Source organism: Gavialis gangeticus, unplaced genomic scaffold (genome assembly GCF_001723915.1).
Source record: "Gavialis gangeticus isolate Ggan-Ray unplaced genomic scaffold, GavGan_comp1, whole genome shotgun sequence".
Lineage (NCBI taxonomy): Eukaryota > Metazoa > Chordata > Crocodylia > Gavialidae > Gavialis > Gavialis gangeticus.
This window is the reverse complement of record NW_017729022.1, coordinates 117,210,952-117,228,771: the sequence shown is the minus strand read 5'-3', so window position 1 is coordinate 117,228,771 and position 17,820 is coordinate 117,210,952. Positions and strand designations below refer to the sequence as shown.

The following is a 17,820-nucleotide window of genomic DNA, read 5'->3' as shown; positions in this document are numbered from 1 at the left end:
TTCCAAGCATTTTGCAGTCAGAGAGCTGTAGCCAGGCAGTCTAGTGCCCCGTGCAGGTCATGTGCAGAGTGCCCCTTACATGATGCTATGTAACAAAATGAACCGATAACAAATACCCCCCCCCCCCCCACACACACACACTAACTATATATAAACATATATTGTTTAAAGTATATAAATAATAAATATACACATACATATGACGCATAAATAATGCATGTGTGTGCATGTACACACACACACAAATAATACAACAAAATTGTATCCCAGGACAAGATGCCTAATCAAGCAGAGAATGCTGGTGAATGCTCAGTTTTGGATGAATATACCTGGGGTTGAATGAAATGAGCAGTGTGAATTCACTCAAACGGTGTCAGGTAGTCACAAGCCAGGTTTGCTAATTGTCAGCATAATGATACATTTAGAAAATAAATTCAATAAGATACTTGTTTGTGTGCAGAGGGTAATTAATTTAGGCTGCATACAGATGTTCATTTATACAGGTAAGAATTTCTCAGAAATTCTCCTCAGTAGAAAAATAGCCCAGGAGCTGGAGCATATGTGAATTCCAGTCTCCTCCTGGAAAGCTACACAGGGGAGCTCTCTATCCTTAAGGAGCTAGAGGGCTGGTTCCTGGGCCACTCCTGCTGTTAAGGGAGTCTGTAATTTGATACTTTGTCCTCTCCCTTACTTGAGAAGGAGGCAGGCTGTCAATAGGCAGCCCCTGGGTTTTAAATTGCCTTGGCTAAGTACAGACAGTCAAAAAGCCTGAGGCTGAACTGATTCAGTCGTTGCAGGTTAGTCTTAGCTGGAAAGATTAAACCAATAAGCAAATGAACAGACATTCACTTCTGATTCAGGAAGTACAGCCACATGCCTGCAGTGGCTCAAGCCAGAAGCTGGGGGGCGCTAGAGCACTGCTCTCTGGCACGTAGCCAGCATGGGCTGTGTGTCTGCTTCCTCTTCCTGCTGCCCTCGAGGTGTCTGGGATTTGAAGTCCACAATCACAGCAGCAGGACTCTTCAGGGTTTCTCACCACTTCCTGCTTTCAGGTGCCTCTGGATTTGTAGTCCACAGTTGTAGCCAGCAATAAGTTTAGCAGGGCAGGACAGCTCTGTACTTGGGGGAAAGGAAGTTTAACCTTTCTCCCTGGCCCCAGGCCCCAGCTGGGGTTTATCTGTGGGGTGCAGTGAACCAGCCCTCATTACTCCAGCTAGGGTGCAAGAGGGGTGGGGCCAGCCTTGCTCTCTGGAGCAGACAGCACAACCCAGCCTAAGGCTGCCAAGCATACTGGGATGCTGGGGGACTCTGATTTAACTTGAACCAGGCAGGGGTCTGGGACAAAAGTTTCATAAACTGGTTTGGCCTAAATCAGTTAAGTCTGATACTACATTCAACCAGATTTATCTTAAACCAGTTTCAGCCATTTTGAAACTGGTTTATGTGCACTGAACTTCTAGGCTAGGGACAGACATTAGACATAAACCAGTTTAACTAATCAGAAACTGGTTTAAGCCTGTAACAGAACATAAGCTCAGAGCACATAAACCAGTTTCAAAATGGTCAAAACTGGTTTGAGATAAACCTGGTTGAATGTAGTAGTCATCTTTTTTTCTGGATTCCCAATCCAAAACATCTACTAATAAAAGTCAATAGACTTAACTGATTGAGCTCAAACTGGTTTATGCAACTTCTGTCCCAGACCCCTTGCTGGTTTAAGTTTAAACCAGAGTCCCCATGCATCCCGGTATGCTCTCTAGGCTGAGCTCTCTGCTGCAGTGGAGCAGGGCTGGCCCCACCACTCTGCTCCCTAGCTGGAGCAGGGACAGGCCCTGGCCCCAGAAGAAAGCAGGTAAGAGGTTTATTTCCCGTTCTCCCTCCTCCCCTGTCCCACCAGCACAACCTGCATGTGTCCACTGGGTGCTCCAGCAGTGGGGATGTGGCTAGCCCTGGGTGGAGGCCTGGATTGAATTGGCCAGGGAGGGGGTTGAATTCCCTGAGCTGGGGTCTGCTGGGCACTCCCAGCTTGCTGCTGCAGTGGTGGGGATGTGGGTAGATGCTGGCCGGCATGGCCCCTTTAGGTGGGGGGGGGGGACAGTTAGGGGGGTTATTTCCCCCTCTGCCCCCAGAGGACCTCAGTGGGGTCTGGCAGCCCCAACCACCACCACCTCTCGCTCCCTGCACAGGGCCAAGTGGCAGGGTAAGTCCCCTCCTGCTCCCTCTGCCAGACACTGGACAGAGTGGGGAATAAACCCCTTCCCTGCTTCCTGCCTAAGGGGCCTTGCCAGCTGGTGTCTACCCACACCCCGCCCCTTCCACTGTAGTGACACAGGGGCAGGGCCCTGATGGGGCAGGAGCCCCTGTCCCGATGTCCGGAGAGTGCAAGCCGCTTCCCAGCAGGGGGGCTGTGAGTGGGGGTCAGAGCTGCCATGGACTGTGTGGGGCAGGTGGTGGCACTGGGGCTCAGAGGGGGCCATAGCTTCCCAAACCCCCCATGTGCAGTCTGTGGCAGCTTTCCCTGCCTGCAGCGCAGCCCAGCCCAACTGCTGGGAAGGGGCTTGCACTCTGGGACACTGTGACAGAGGCTGCAGCCCCCATTAGGGTCGCTCCCCCCTCGCTGCTCCAGGGGTTCTGACACCTGCTCATGGCACCCTCGCCGGAAAGAGGTTTGCGCTCCCTGGACACCAGGACAGGGACTGCTGCCCCATCAAGGTCCTGCCCCCTCACCACTCCAGTGGGCAGCAGGGAGGGGATTATTCCTCCTCCTGGCTTCTGGTGGAGGGGGCAGAAGGGGGCTTATTCCGCTGCTCGGCCCCACAAAGGGAACGAACAGTGGCAGTTGGGGTGGGCAGACCCCAGCTGCGGTTCCCCGGGGGAAGCAGGGGGTAAATAATCCCTCTCCCTGCCCTCCCTGCCTCATGGGCCATGCTGTCTGGCATTTGGCCACATCCTGACCGTGCTGCTGCAGTAGCGAGGGGGGAGTGCCTGGTGGACCCCAGCCCAGGTCCATGGCAGTGGGACAGGGAGGGGGGAATTAAACTCCCTCCCTGGGCAGTTCACTCCAAGCTACTGCCAGGGCTGGTCATGCCCCACTCAGCACAGCTTCCCTGCAGCTATGGGCTGCTCTTGTGCCCCCCAGCTCCTGTCCGGAGCCCCTGCAAGCATGTACCTGCATTTCATGAATGTCTGTTCACTTGCAAATTGGTTCAATCGAGTCAGGTTAGACTAACCTGCAAAGATTGAATCAATTCAGACTCTGGCTTTTTGAATGTCTGTCTCTAGCCATATTCCATTACAAGTTTAAACAAGTTTATGATCACTTAAACTGGTTTATGTGTAACTTCTGTCCCTAGCCCTTGTGTGCAGTCCAGATGGGCTGCAGACGGGGTGATTTAAAGCTTGAGGGAAGGGGAAGTGGGGCTGAGGCCAGCTTCTTCACCTCTGGGTCCCAGCTCCCCAGCTTTTAAATCATTGCATGGGCCACCCAGGAGGGTGGCACACCAGTATTTGAAGCCTGCAGGGCCCTGAATAGGACAGGGAGAGCTTCCCTGGACCTCGCTCTTGGACTGGAGCCCAGGAACTGGGCTTGTGTACAGCCTCCCCAGACCAATTCCTGATCCTCAGAAATCTCCCACAGCAGTAGCCTTGCAGCTGGGACGTAACTGTCTTTAGTCCCCTAGATGTCTCCAGTTTCACTGGGAGGTGTGCTGGAGGTGGTGGGCAGGAGGTGGGAGACAGCTGTTTTGCAGCTGCAAGGCCTTGCAACCATAAGAGAATTGTTCCTTGCCCCCCACTTCCCCCAGTGGAATGGGAGGAGTGAAGCAGGCGAGGGCCCCTCTCCCAGAAGAGGAACCTTCCCAGGGATCTGGGGAAGGGTCTTTGTTGCACAAGCATGGTTCCTGTGGCCAATCTGCAAATCAGCTGAGCTGTGGGATGAGTGGAGGGAGGGGAGTTTTCCTGGGACTGGAACCCTTCCAGGGCTACAGAGGGCTCCAACCCTGCACCAGGCTCCTATTGCACTCCTCCAGAAACTGGAGAAGAGCACCAGGCAGGACCTGTTTTCACATAGTGGGAACCCTCCCAGGGCTCGGGATCGGTTCCTGGCTTGGGTTAATGCTCCCCCTCTTGGTGGGTAAGGGGGCAGGGTCTCTAGGGGCAGGCTATCAGGGAGCTAGTGCTTGGAGAAGGAGAGCAAAGGACTGTGGGATACTGGCTGTTGCTCTCTCCCTGGAGGAGCATACAGGCATTCAAATTAGATTGGGAAGAAGATCTTCCTTGCAAGTGACTGATCTAATTTCTTGCAAAAGAGCTATTTTTCTTCCGCTAAAAAACCCTTGAACATCTGTATATGCTACTTTTTGTGCCAGGAGAATGGCTTTTTACCCCAGCACAAATGGCGTGTCTGTAGGTGATCTTAATATAATATCTTGATATCGTAAAAATCTCTATGTTCTGGTTTTTTAAAATGATATATGCAGGTCTACTATTTGTGACAAAACATTACTTCCGTTTGATTTGGCCTGCCCCATATGAGGGCTTCCAGTGCCAGTGCACCGCTGGTACTGCCCTTGCTACAGTACTGTTCGTAGATGAGGCACTACACTCTCCCTGGAAAGTGTCGTTCTGTAGAAAGGGGATACAACATTCAGGTCAGTGTTTCTGGTTACCAATAATGTAGGATGCCAGGGAAAATACTGTATGCAAAAGTAATCTCTAACATACCAGTTAAATAGTGTGCACATACTGCAGGCTCGGATACTCTAACATTCAGGAGATTTAGAGTTGATTGATTACCCTGTAGAAGACAGCAGCTCTGCGTTTCTTGTTATGGTTAATTATATCGCCATTGATGGCGTCATACCATGTGCATGTATAACAGAAATGTGCCCAAGCTGTAGCTGGTTCCAGTTGCTTGTCCCGTGGCATTTGTTTAAGCTGCAAAAAATGTAAAAGTATATAGTTACAGTTAATTTCATGGGGGGGGGGGTTTAACTTTCATATATCTAATTCATACTTTTAGAGCCTTTTATTACATTAAAGGGATATCATTACCTCATGGTTGTAGCTCATAACCAGCTAAACAGCACTTTACATTTAAAGACATTTTGCCTTGTGCACTTGTACAAGAGTAGTTCTAATCCTATTCAAGATATTGTGTCATGGAGGTGTGCCTTTGGGAAAAGCTTTTTCTTATTGGCTACATGCAAAGGAGAGGGGAGGAGCTATTAAGAGGGTGGATTTATTACTTGATAGTTAGGTCAGGGATTTCTGTGGGAAATGCCCAGTGGTTGCAGTTGCTGATGATTTCACATCAACAGCAGTGCAACACAGACAGTGAGCTCCAATAGCTGATTACTGAATGAGATACTGCAAACGGGTAAAAAAAAAAAAAAGACAGAGCAGTATGTGAGAAGCTGTCAGAGAGAGGCAGAGAGGGAAGCTGAGAGAGCAAGCAAAGTGCTCAGGCTGAGGAAGTCTCCCAGGTGCACTGTAGGAGCTTTTTGGAAATGGATACAAGGACCATCTGCTGCCTATAGGTCAGGGGTCTGTGGACTGAGGGTGGGAGAGGCAGAGTTTATGGATCTTTTAAATAAAAGCTAAGTTATGCCTGACAGATTTGCCAAGACGTCATGAGAACGTTCCTGCATGGGATGCTAATGTATAAATTCAAGCTACAGAGACCTATAGCATAGCTTACTTTGGTATTAATAATAATAATAATAATAAAAAAGCAGAAGCAATGCAAGGAATATTACAATAAATTCCACCGTGGTTATCTGATTTGTTTACCAAGATAAAAAAACAAACATCAGCCTGCTACTACTGTGGAGTTCATGAAGCACTGCATTTAATGTCGAGAGATGCTAGACATTAAATCTGACAACTGTGAAAAGAGAGATCATGGAGAAGTCAAGTAGCGAGGATTCTTCAATTCACCGGAGTCCATCTTTGGATAGCAAGGACTCAGACTTTGCTAAACCTTCTACCTCAGGGAGGCAGTTTGGTAGCGGTTTCACTGCTGGAGCTTTCTATGGTACTGCTGGATCACGCACACAGAGCCACGCCGGGGCCGGAACTGGGACTGGTGCAAAAAGTGACAAGTACAATGCACCCAAAGGCAGCAAATACGTGGTCTTTTACCTGGATCTATCCTTTGTTTTCCTTTTAGAATTTAAGAAGTGCAACATGGCAAGAGGCTGCCTGTGTTGTTTGAAATACATGATGTTCCTTTTCAATTTAATATTTTGGGTGAGTACTGCTTTTGATTGCTTCTTTTTTTTAAGAGTACTCTGTACTACTGCATTGTGTGCCTAGTGCATCTCTGAAGCACTACAGTAAGTTTTCCCTTGTTCTCTTCCTTCCTCCCTCCCAGCTTCCTCTCATACCTGCATGAAATATTCACAGTGCTAAATTTGTGCCTAATGGGAATGGGTACATGCTTCTGACAGATCTTTTGCCTCCCAGTTACTGCACTTTGACTACAGGTTATTAAACTCAGAGTGTTTGATTTTTCATGTGGTTTGAACAGGATAATTTAAAGCAGGGGAGAACCTGTGGACCATTTAAAATGATCCAAATTAGTTCAGTAGGTTTTTTTACATTCTGTAGTAATACCTCATGCTGCATTAAGCTGCAGGTTAATTTATACGTGGAGTGCATTCTGGTTGTCTCCATTAATCATAACCTACTTTTCCTCAACTTAATTGACAAACTGCTTTTTGATTTGAATGAAGTTTAGTCAGGCCTCTCCATCTACCAAGCAGAGATATATATTTTAACCTCGTCAGGTGTCAGCACAAATGTGAAATGACTGGAATGACGAATGCCTCTGGATTCAGTTTCAGAAGCAGTTGTCCATATTGGTGTGTTAAGTGGGAGACCAGCTCTTGCTTTTGAGGGAACAGAATTAATTTTCCTCGAGGAGCAAGGGGGTGTGGGTAGTTGTAACAATGCTTTTGCAAGCCGGTTTGAAGCCCAGTGCCGACAATGAGCAAAGTAATGTCGTGTAGAAGGGAAAACAAGACTATAAAGTCCACCCGGGCATTGCTGCTTGAAAAATGTGAGGAAAACACAGGCCCATTGAAACCCTGAGTCTGTTTGAATACGGTCCTGTGCAGAACTGGCTTGTTTAATTAAAATCAAAGTCAGCAGTTTTCTCAGGAATAGGAAAAGCATTTGTAATATTTATATCTGCGTACTTAATTCAAGGTCATACAAAGTATATCTCAGAGGTAAATGAAAATATAGGTTTGCTGGTTAGTTTTAAGCCGGGTCATTCAAAATCTCATTAGGTTAGATGTGTCTTGTGTGGAGAAGTCAGCACTGAAACGAGGCTCTGTGTCTCTGCCTCACTAGCCGGCTTCTCTGCTTAACTGACTCACTTATTGAAATAACTTTTAAGAGCAAGAGGAAACAAGAGTCCTGGCAGAGCACAGGAGCACTCAGGTACCAGTGAGGTTTAGCAGTAATGGACTGAAGCATTTCTACCATTGAAGGTGTGGGAATCCTACATAAATAGAATGTGCTGAGCTGTGTTTCATAGAAGGTTAAGGCTGAAAGTTGTCCCACAAGAGTGTCTGAACCAATCTCCTGCATCGCTGTTAAGTTTTCACTCACTGACCCTACCAAAAATGTACCTAACCTATATCTGCAGCCCTCTTTTAAGATACAACCTTTGTGCCAGGCTGGCTGTTTGTACCAATGCTGCATTACTCATTATCCTTGGAAGTCGTTTCCTATGTAAAACATTGCCATTAATTTTAGAACATTGTACTTGCTCTTTTTCCATGTGCTCAGTCCTTTGGTCTCCCTCCAGACATCTCCCTCTGCAATGTCTCTATCTTAGCTCTTTCCCAAGAAACACATTCCTAGGTTCTCCCTAGTGTTTAAATCAGTGCCACATCCTTTCAGTACCCACCTCAGCATTTTCTTCAATTCCCTAATACCCATTTTTATATTGTGCTTTCATGAACCTATGTCATTCTCCTTCAGTTCTTCTTTTTTGGCTCACATCCAGGCCCCTTCTTTCCCGCTAGACTTTCTCTCTCATTCTCTCTTTCCAGTCTCTCTGGATTTACTCTGCAGCTGCTATCATCTTCTGTGCTTCTCTGCATCTCATCAGCTCACCCTCATAGCTGAACTCTTTCCTTAAAGAGGGTTCTCCTTTCTTCCTTGAGTAATCCAACTTAGTCTGTCTTTCTCCCTCCTACAATGCTGTATTGCTGTATTCTTCATGATATCGCTGTCGAATATTCTGAAGCGCTCTTTGTTTGCACCTGGCTACACCAAATGGAACCTGTATTGTAGACGGATGTATCTGAAGGATTTTAGAGAAGTGCCAAATACAAAAGAACAGTTTTCAAAGTGGTCTATGGCAGGAATTTGATTCATTTACCATGTTTAAATTGTTCAAAAGTTCACTCTTCTAAATTTACAGTTGAATTTACTGCACTGAGACTCTTGTCCATCCCTCCATTAATTTCAGAGGGCTGCAATGCCAATGAATATGTATAATTTTTTACCAGGTCATATTATCCTTCTATGCTTTAATACATTCATGTGTGTGTTTTGTAAAATTGTTGGTCAGGTTTTTTTTGTTGTTCATGGCTATAATAGCTAGAATGAAGAACCTTGTATGCAGCTGATCTGCAGTCCCTGCAATACTGTTATCCTTGGGTGTTTAGAGATGGGGCTGGGAAATGCTTTAATTAGTGCAGCTCCAAGAGCTGCGCTAATTAAAAGTGCCCAGAGCATCACGTGTATCAGTGTCCCCGCACTGAAAAATGGTGTCAGGGTGCTTTGAACTAAAGCTCATCAAACAAGCTTTAGTTTAAAGCACCTCACCACCATTTTTCAGCACGGAGACACTAATACATGTGACACTGGACTATGCTGGAGCGCGGTAATTACCACACTCCAGCAGACTCGATTTTAATTGAGTCTGCTTGGACACGCTGTAATTGCAGCATGTCAGAGCAGCCTCCCTGCACGTGAATAGGAGCCCTTCTAGTTTTGCGCTTCTCATATGGCTGTGCCCATTGTCCCTCACTCCTGCCCTGCAGCCCTCTGGCTATTTCAGTCCTGGGTCACGTCCCAGTCTGCCCCTTCCCCTCAGTCCCGACCTTCAACACATGATACCAATGCCAATACCCAACCTCTTTCCTCAATCTGTGCCGTATATCCCACTCTGTGTCTACAGCATCCCCTGCTGTTGCCGTTACAGGTCTCTGAGTTCTGCTAATACAGTGTTTCTCAGCCAGGATGCGACAGCACCCTGGCTTCCCTTGAGATTCTTTCAAGGGTGTCATGAGTGCCATGCAATGTCAGAGATATCAAATAGAAATCCACAGTGTTAAAACTGTTCTGACTGTTCTGTTCTTTCTGAATTCTTTTTAACAGAGAAATTGCTCTTTTTCTTTTCTAGTAAAAAGATGAGTGAAAACTAAGAGCCGACATTTTCTGAGGGGTGTGTTGAGACTAATGAGGGGTGCCTTGAGTCTAAAGAGGTTGAGAACTACTTTGCTAATACATTTGGGTTCAACCCTCTGAAGTTGTGGGCTTCTCTTGAGCAGTGGTTGTCAATACATCCAAAACTGGGTGGTGGCTGTGTCACATGGATTGATTTTTCTCAAAGGATTCACTAAGGAGCACCTAACTTGTCTTTGATTCCAGGTCTCCCAAGATGATAAAAGAATGCCCTCAATCAATAGTTTCTCTCTTGGCCAATGCAAGAGATGATATCTTTTATGCATGAGTTTATTTGGAGAACTAGAAATAGAAACTGAAGAATTATGTTTTAAGGAGTCTGACTGAGATCCAGTCTAACAGCCTAGTGCTGAAACATGTGGGTGAACACTAAGAGAATAAGAAATTGGATGGCAGAGTGTGGTACTGTGGTTCTACAGAGCAGAAACTATGCCTGGTCTCATTCTGATTTTAACATGATTTATGGTTTATTTGGCAGATGCTATTACCTTTGGGATTTTATTTTTCTATCCACGTCTTCAAGTGGGCAGCGTTTCTTGCGGAAGAGGGCTGGGCATTGCTTCCCTAGAAAGCTCTCAGAGCTGTTCTTGAGCATGAGCTCAGAGAATGATGCCAGTGATTCCTTTTCACTGCTCAGAGCTTGGCAGAGCCCAGGGCTAGTATGTAAGCTGAGATCCTCTGTGTGGCAGAAAGTTATATTGCCCTTAAACCACGGGCCTGGCTCAAAGTATACCCATCTAAAGATGCTAAGGGATCCAGCCATCAGCATCCAGTTTATACTGATACTAGCAAATTGCCTATCAAGAATGACAGGGGTGGGGTGGTGGGCGCACAGGGATGGAGTGCCACCACTCACCACCCCGCGCCACTGCTGCCGCCTCCCAAGAGTGGGGAAACTTGCACGCAGTGGCCATCACCACCAGGCACTACCCTGTGCTACCACTGCTCTGCATCCAGCCATGCACCCCCACCCCCCTGCGCTGTGTCTGTCTGGCCTGCTCCACTGGAGCCATGCCTCATCTGTCATTCTTGACACAGCACTGGCTGGAGCCACACCCTGCTGGGAGCCATGCCCCCCAAGAGTAGACAGACATACAGACAGATGGATTAAGTCCTTTATATAGCTAGAATACAGGCAGTCCTTGACTTACGGTGTTTCGAGTTGCAACGTTTCGCACTTACAATGTTTATAAATTGACACCGTTTCAACCTGATGATGTCAGTTTAGACTTACAACGCTTGATCCGATGCGACACCATGCCATGCCAGTGAACAAGTTTGCTGCGTTGCTCATCTCCCTGGAGAACATCAGTCCAACCTTCCTTGGACACTTTCTTTACGAAAGCAGACAAGACTCCAGAAAAAACCTGCAGCCAAGACTCCTGAGAAGAATCCAGCCAAGAACCCTTCAAAAAGTCCAGCTAAGAGCCTTTCAAAAAGTCCAGCAAAGTCACCTCAAAGAAGTCCTTCCAAATCAATATGATTGCTATTTACAATATAAAAACGTTAATGTAGCTATTTTACTCATCTATAATTGATTGAGTACAAAATTCTGGGGTATTTTTGGTGAAAATAGGGTATCGACCCTTGGTTCAGGAACCAATCCCCCATTTATAGCATTGTTTCTTGTGAGAAAACTGGTTCCGAGTTACAACGTTTCGACTTAAGACGCCGTTTTCAGGAACCAATTGTGTCGTTAAGTCTGAGGACTGCCTGTACCCAAATATACGGTCTCTCTGCTGACCTTGATATACAGGTAGTAAGTACATCACTTCTGCAGATGATCATTTCAGTCATGGCCCCACAAATGATGTTAAATGTTAGGCTCTCAGTTACTTGTACCCCTAACAAGAAAATGCACTCGTGCAATTTAATACCAGGGGCATTTGCTGGCCTGTAGTGTTGTGTGTGATGCTGAGAAGTGAACTGTTCTAGATGGAATGTCTCGTTAACTTGAAATAGGAGGTATTTTTTACTATAATGATAAGAACTTCAGGTAGTTCTCTGTGTCTTGAGTGGTTCTTAGCAGTTGTTGTTTACCATCTGGCATTGCTTTCTTCTGGAGATTAGAAAAGTCTGAGCTGAGTGTTAAGGAAGCTTATCGTATTTAATTGTATGGAGAGCATGGTGATTTACCCTGAATTCATCCTAAGTGCATAATATGGAAGAGAACTGGACAAGTACATATCGTAGTTGATGCATTTTGACAAGTGAATCAAGATTGCAAAGCAGCCAGTACAGCTTCAGTAAAGAAATCAAATATTGATTTTTGTTTATAAAGATAGTAGCTTAATTGTCAAGAAGGATAATGGCTAAGTATTAAGATTAAGATATGGCTTCTACAATAGACTTCACTTTAGTGTATTGCCTAGAGACAGCATTATGGCAGTGTTTATATAGCTTATTGGAAAGTTTTCCTACTCAAAAAATTATATTTATAAAAGGGAAATTTTAAAAAAGAAATGAAAGTTCACTTTTCCTGTTTGAGGAAGGGAAGTTTTGAAGCTGAGAGATCAAAGTTGCAGTAGAAAACTGCATCTGGAGTATGGTACATGGGCAAATTTTAATTCGTGTATCCTTTTCAATAGAGGCTATTAGCCCAAAACAGTCCATATATACTGGAGAGTTTGTAATATACATTCAGATAGATTTCAGCATTGCTAATTTATTGGTTATCATAATAAATTTAAACTGGAGGAATATTCAGCAGGATTATTAAATCTGTGAATGCTTCTCTGTGGTCATGGGTTAGAAAGCTAAGTATAGTTAGTAAATTACATAATGTGATTCCTTTGTTAAATTAAGCCTTACTATTCCTTCAGGCTCCCTGTTAGGAATTCAAATACCGGTTATAAATACTTTCATCACAAGCTATTATTAATTATAGTATTCTTGTTTGAAGGTACCAGTCATTGAAATGAGTAAAGCTTAAAGTCAAATCAAATTAAGTTAGTAAATTCAAGTTTAGTATTCAGTTTTCAGGTACGCTTTTTTTAGTAACATATTCTGGGATTTTAGTAACATATTCTGGGATTTTTCCTTTTCCTAATAACAATAAAATGGTCTGGAAAAGTTAGTTAACGGGAGAATGGTAGTGCTGGTATAGTTAAATATAGCAAATAAAAACCATTCAGTTCATTTGTAAATCCATTTTTATTAAAATAAGGAACAAAAGCTATTGTTCTTGAAGGGAATTTAAAATGTTTGGTAATGAAGAATTTTATTTAATAGGGAGGAGAACGGTTCATAATTTGGGGATCTGCTGCAGAGACAGAAAGCAGGAGAGCATATCCATTCTCTCTGTGAGTGAGGCTGTTGTCACAGGTATTGATACTGTAATGCAGCTAAGTCTTCTAGAGCTGTTTATATAGGGTAATCCATACTTAGAGGCATTTCTTCCAACTGAAATATATACTGTAACACTGTTTAGTTTGAGTTGCAAAGCTTTAACGCTTATCTGAACCTGTTGGGCACACATCTAAATCTTGTGAGCAGGTTTTGTTCCTCTGCAGAACTGAAAGTTAATCTCCTAGGTTTGGTACTGCTTTCAGAATGGTTGAAACAGGAACAACATTGCAATCTATACACCATGTATAAAGGCTCACTTTATTGGTCTGGCCTGGCCCTGACTGCATCATCTTGTAACCACTGTGCCCTGTGTGGTACTGTCATGGTTTTCTGATTCAGGGAATGAAGACAAGGATAGATGTTAAAGGATGCTTGTCTTATGACAAAATATCAGTGCTTGGGTCTGTAATTTTCTTGCAAGAATGAATCCAGAGCCACTGGAGAACTTCTCAAGCAGCAAGTGACAACACACAGCAAACCTGTATTGACATAAGGCCCTAATGTAGTGACAGTTAAGGTACTATGCAGGGAAAAAGAGACCACTCAGAAATATCAGTTCTTTGTTTGTTTGTACTTATTGAGCTCTGAGAGAAAGAACTAATTTTAATTCACTGAAGTGATTATTTTCAGTCCTATCTGTATTAAACCTTTTGGTTTTAGAAGAGATTTCTATATGCAAATAATTTCCTCATTTGTTGATTCAAATTTGCTTGTAAATGGGCACTTATGTATTCAAATGCTGAGTTTTGGTGTCTAATTAGAAACATTTAAATATTAGATGTGCTATTACAGGCATGTTTCTGTATAGGGATTTTTGACCTATGGTTTTAAAATTTAGACAATAAATCTCTTCTTGCCTGATGACTCCATGTGATTGAATGTGCCATAACTAAGTCCATTTAAAACCACATTGAAACAGTAGCAGAGAACAACATTCAAACTCTGCTAGGGGGCAGTGTTTAAAATGTGCTTCTGTTGAGACTACTTTAGTTTAAAGTGGTTTAGTTAGTTAAACAAATGGGGCTTGTGCCAGGTCTGTGGAAGTCTGGTTCATCCAGATGGCAGCGTCTCTAACCTTTTGAAAGGAGTGAGTGAGATATGTTTAAGTTTGATAGAGGGCATATTGATCTAAAATTCTTTGCAGTGTTCCTCTTACTCACCGCTGTTTGCTAATGCCACAGTCTAAGACTGTCTTTTTTTCCCCCTGGGTTGCCGGGGGGTTGCAATTTGAAGTTTATGAAAATATTTTTGTTGTATTGGTCGAGGTGCTTGGGAACCATTTATTGCTTGTGTTAACACTGGATAAATGATTTATTGATTTACAATTTGACTGTAGAATTCTTTGATACATTTGCTATAACATAGCCTGCTGGGCAGGGTTGTTTTTCAAGCCCCTGTATGAGAGATTGGTTTCAATTCCTTGCATGTGAGAAGCAGAATAACAATTTAGAAGTTAAGGAAAAAGAGCTCTGATTTTTATATACATGACGTAGTGTGGTGACAGGTTGTGTGGTGTCAGATGCACAACTCTTTTCCATGGGATCCCCTAAGATTTCATAGACATTAGGACTGGAAAGGACTTGGGTCCAGCCCCCTGCCCAAGGGGCAGGAAGTCAGTTAGGGTCAAATGATCCAAGTGTTTCTTGAAAGTGTCCAGAGTAGGTGCTTGCACCACCTCTGGAAGGAGTCTATTCCAGGCTCTGGGAACATGATGGTAAAGAAGTTTTTCCTTATGTCCAGCCTAAAATGGTCTTCCAGCAGTTTGTGAAGGTTGGACCTTGTCTTCCCTTGGGGTGCTCTGTTGAACAGGCATTCCCCCAGATTCTGATGCACACCCCTTATGTACTTATAGGCTGCCATGAAGTCACTTCTGAGCCTTCGCTTCTCCAGACTGTAGAGTCCCATGGCTCTCAGCCTCTCTTCGTAATGCCTACTCTCTTGCCCTCTGATCATGCATGTAGCTGTCTTCTGGATTCTCTCAAGCTTCTTCCTATCCTTTCTGAATTGTGGAGCCCAGAACTGGATGCAGTACTCCAGCTGTGGCATCACCAAGGGCAAGTACAGCGGGAGGATGACTTCCTGGGTCTTGCCTGAGATGCATTGGTAGCTGCAAGCCAGAGTTTTGTTTGCTTTGCCAGCTGCGGTATCACATTGGTGGCTCATGTTCATTTTGTGGTCAGTCATGACCCCCAAGTCTATTTTGGTCACGGTGCTAGCAAGTATAGCGCTTCCAAGCCTGTAAGTGTGATACAGGTTTTTTTCCCCCATGGTAGAGCACCTTGCATTTTTCCATGTGGAATGCCATCAGGTTTTCATTCTCCCACCATGTGAGCCTGTCGAGGCCAGCCTATCCTTAAGCATGTACACTCTTCCCCATAGTTTGGTGTCATCAGCGAACTTAACCAGTCCGCTTCTGACACCAGAGTCCAGATAATTTATAAAGACATTAAAGAGTACAGGCCTGAGAAGGGAGCTTTGGGGGACAACACTGGTCACTGTGTCATGATGATTTGGTTCCGTCAACTACCACTCTCTGCATCCAACTTCGGAGCCATTTCCCCAGCCATTAGACTAGCGTAGTCAAGGCCACAGTTTTCCAATTTCACCATGAGGACATCATGGGACATAAAATCAAGGGCTTTTTTAAAGTCCAAAAATATGATATCCACCTCTTCCCCCTTTGTCCAGCTACTCTTCCCACACTTCAACCTCCCTTAGAGCAAAACACTCCTCTCTCCTCCCTCCTATACATACAATTCATCTGATCCACATCCCTGTCATTAAGCCCTAACTTCTTGCCCTCTATTATCTCCATGCTGTAAGCTTTGAATTTCATATTGCTCTGTCTCTGTAACACATGCTTCTGTTCCAGCTTTCTTCTGGTCCTACAGTGTCTTCTGCATCCTCTTTGCATCAAGGTGGGCAGAAGGCTCCTGTTCATCAGACAGAGTTCCTGAAGTGAGCCTCTTCTCTCCCCACCATCCACCATAATTTACTAGACATTGCCTGCATTACTAATGCAGCTAAGTCAACCAGCCAACTACTCGGCTGATGAAGTTTTCTATGCGAGTATGGTCTGTTCCCTGCCTTTCCTGTTTTATTGAGGGGAGAAAAAAACAGTTCCTTCAGGTTTGGGTCTAGCCACCATCATCCATATCTTTGTAATTTCCCTTGTGAGACTCACCAGAGCCCAAGCCTGGACATTTCAGAAATGCTGTAACACCTTCATATTGGGCAGGTGGTTAGCAATCAAAGCTAGACTGAGATGCTGTTTAGGTTGGCGGGGAGGGGGGAGGTCTCTGTTTTACAAAGAGATCCTAGTTTCCTTTTAAGTAGTTTTGTTCTCTTGTCGCATTCCTGTTTTATAAGTTATTCTGTCCTTTTTATTACAAGCTGCCCTGAGCCTTCACTGGGAAGGGAGGCATATATATTGCATGAATAAATAGAGATGCCCTCATAAGAGGAAGTTGTAGACAGACTACAGCTTGGAGAGGGAGGGAAGGAAGGAGAGAGAGGAATGCAACTAGTAGGGATCTGGGGAACAAGTGCTTTTTCCTGTGGGAAACAGAGAAGTTCTCTTCATCTACCCTACAAAACCTCATGCTGTGGGTCTTCACTGTTTATAACAGGACCCAAGATCTCCTTCCATATCCTCCCTCCATGTGCTGTGTGGACATAATGAATGCTGGTGAAAGTCCCAAGCAAATGGACTCAGAGTTCAAGAAGAGCCGTGTAAGCCATGTCAAGAACAGGGAGTGTGAAGCTCTCAGATAGAAGTTAATCAGCTTGCAGAACTGCCCATTGGTAAATAATGTCCTCTCTTCCTGCCCTCAGAATCACTGATTAGATAGTGAGATGCTCTGAATATGTAACTAATGCTGCCTTGGGTGGACAGAACATCCTGTTGGGCCTGGAAGGTTTTTTGTGAAGCTCTAAGCAAAGGACTGTTCTGGTCCCATAGTGTGAAACCAGTGTGGTCCAGTAGACAGGGCAAGGAGCTGAAAGTAAGGAAGCTTTTGCACTTGACCATTGCTGACTCACCGTGTGATGTCTTCATCCCTCTGCAGCGCACTTCCCACATGTGTTATTAGAACTTGATGATACTTACCTTCCTTTTTGTGATGGAGAGGTAGGGGTGTACTGTCCCTCTTTTAATATGTTGTGTTATTTCTTTCTTGTCCCTGGGTTTGTAGGATGGATTAGAAAATTTGGATACACTGCTTCCTTTCTATATATGTGTTATCATCTAGGTAGGCACACAATAAAGATTGCTCCAAAAGTGCATGCTTTAATTTGCACAAATATTGTAAGAGAAACATGTAGCAACAATGACTTCAGTTTTCTGACTCTGAGAAGAGACATCAAATTTGTTTGATGGCACCGAACACTACTTCTATACATAAAAACCAAGGGAGACAACCCAATTAATGGTGAGGTTCAGTTAATTGGGGTTCTGCTATATGTGCAAGTTAAAATGTGCCTTGTATGAAGCTGAGTTACCCTGGGATGACAGATAATTTTAGGTAATGTACCTGCTAATTTCTTTCCACTCATCCTGGGTTATTGAAGAAGTCACTTAACCTTCCTGCAACCCAGTCGATTCTACCTCTGCTCCTTGAATCGAAGGAGGAATCCTAGTGGTAATCCTAGGCTATGCCTGCTGTCTACTAAATAAAGAGGGGACCTCGCTTTTGCCATCATTACCACTACCACCAGCACCACGCTGTCAAAAATAAAGGATCCATGTCAGGACATGGCTAAGGATGTGATATGAAATGGTGGATATTAAATATTAGGGAGGTCATGTAAGACTTAATCACATTAATATCACTTTACAGAAATGACTCCAGGTGCTGAACTCCAAGCAGTTGTGCAGCCCTCAGAAACGAATTAGTTTTAAATCAATTTGGATGGATCACCTCTGTTCAGCACAGTCCCTTGCTGCTTAACAGCAAATTAAATTGTGGTGTGTATTGAATAGAGATA

At 44.4% G+C, this 17,820-nt stretch overlaps 1 protein-coding gene across 3 annotated transcripts in view; it reads left to right on the top strand.

Annotated features, from left to right (window-relative positions):
- The window catches only part of TSPAN9 (tetraspanin 9), a 304,081-nt gene that overhangs the window by 145,994 nt on the left and 140,267 nt on the right, over positions 1–17,820 (top strand). For 2 of the 3 annotated variants that reach the window (XM_019516029.1, XM_019516030.1), the window contains one exon: positions 6,170–6,249. In XM_019516029.1, coding sequence (XP_019371574.1) covers positions 6,187–6,249 — 63 coding nt within the window. In that variant the 5' untranslated portion in view covers positions 6,170–6,186. Of the gene's footprint in view, positions 1–5,886; positions 6,250–17,820 lie in introns of those variants that run through there. The other variant, XM_019516028.1, reaches the window with a different exon arrangement.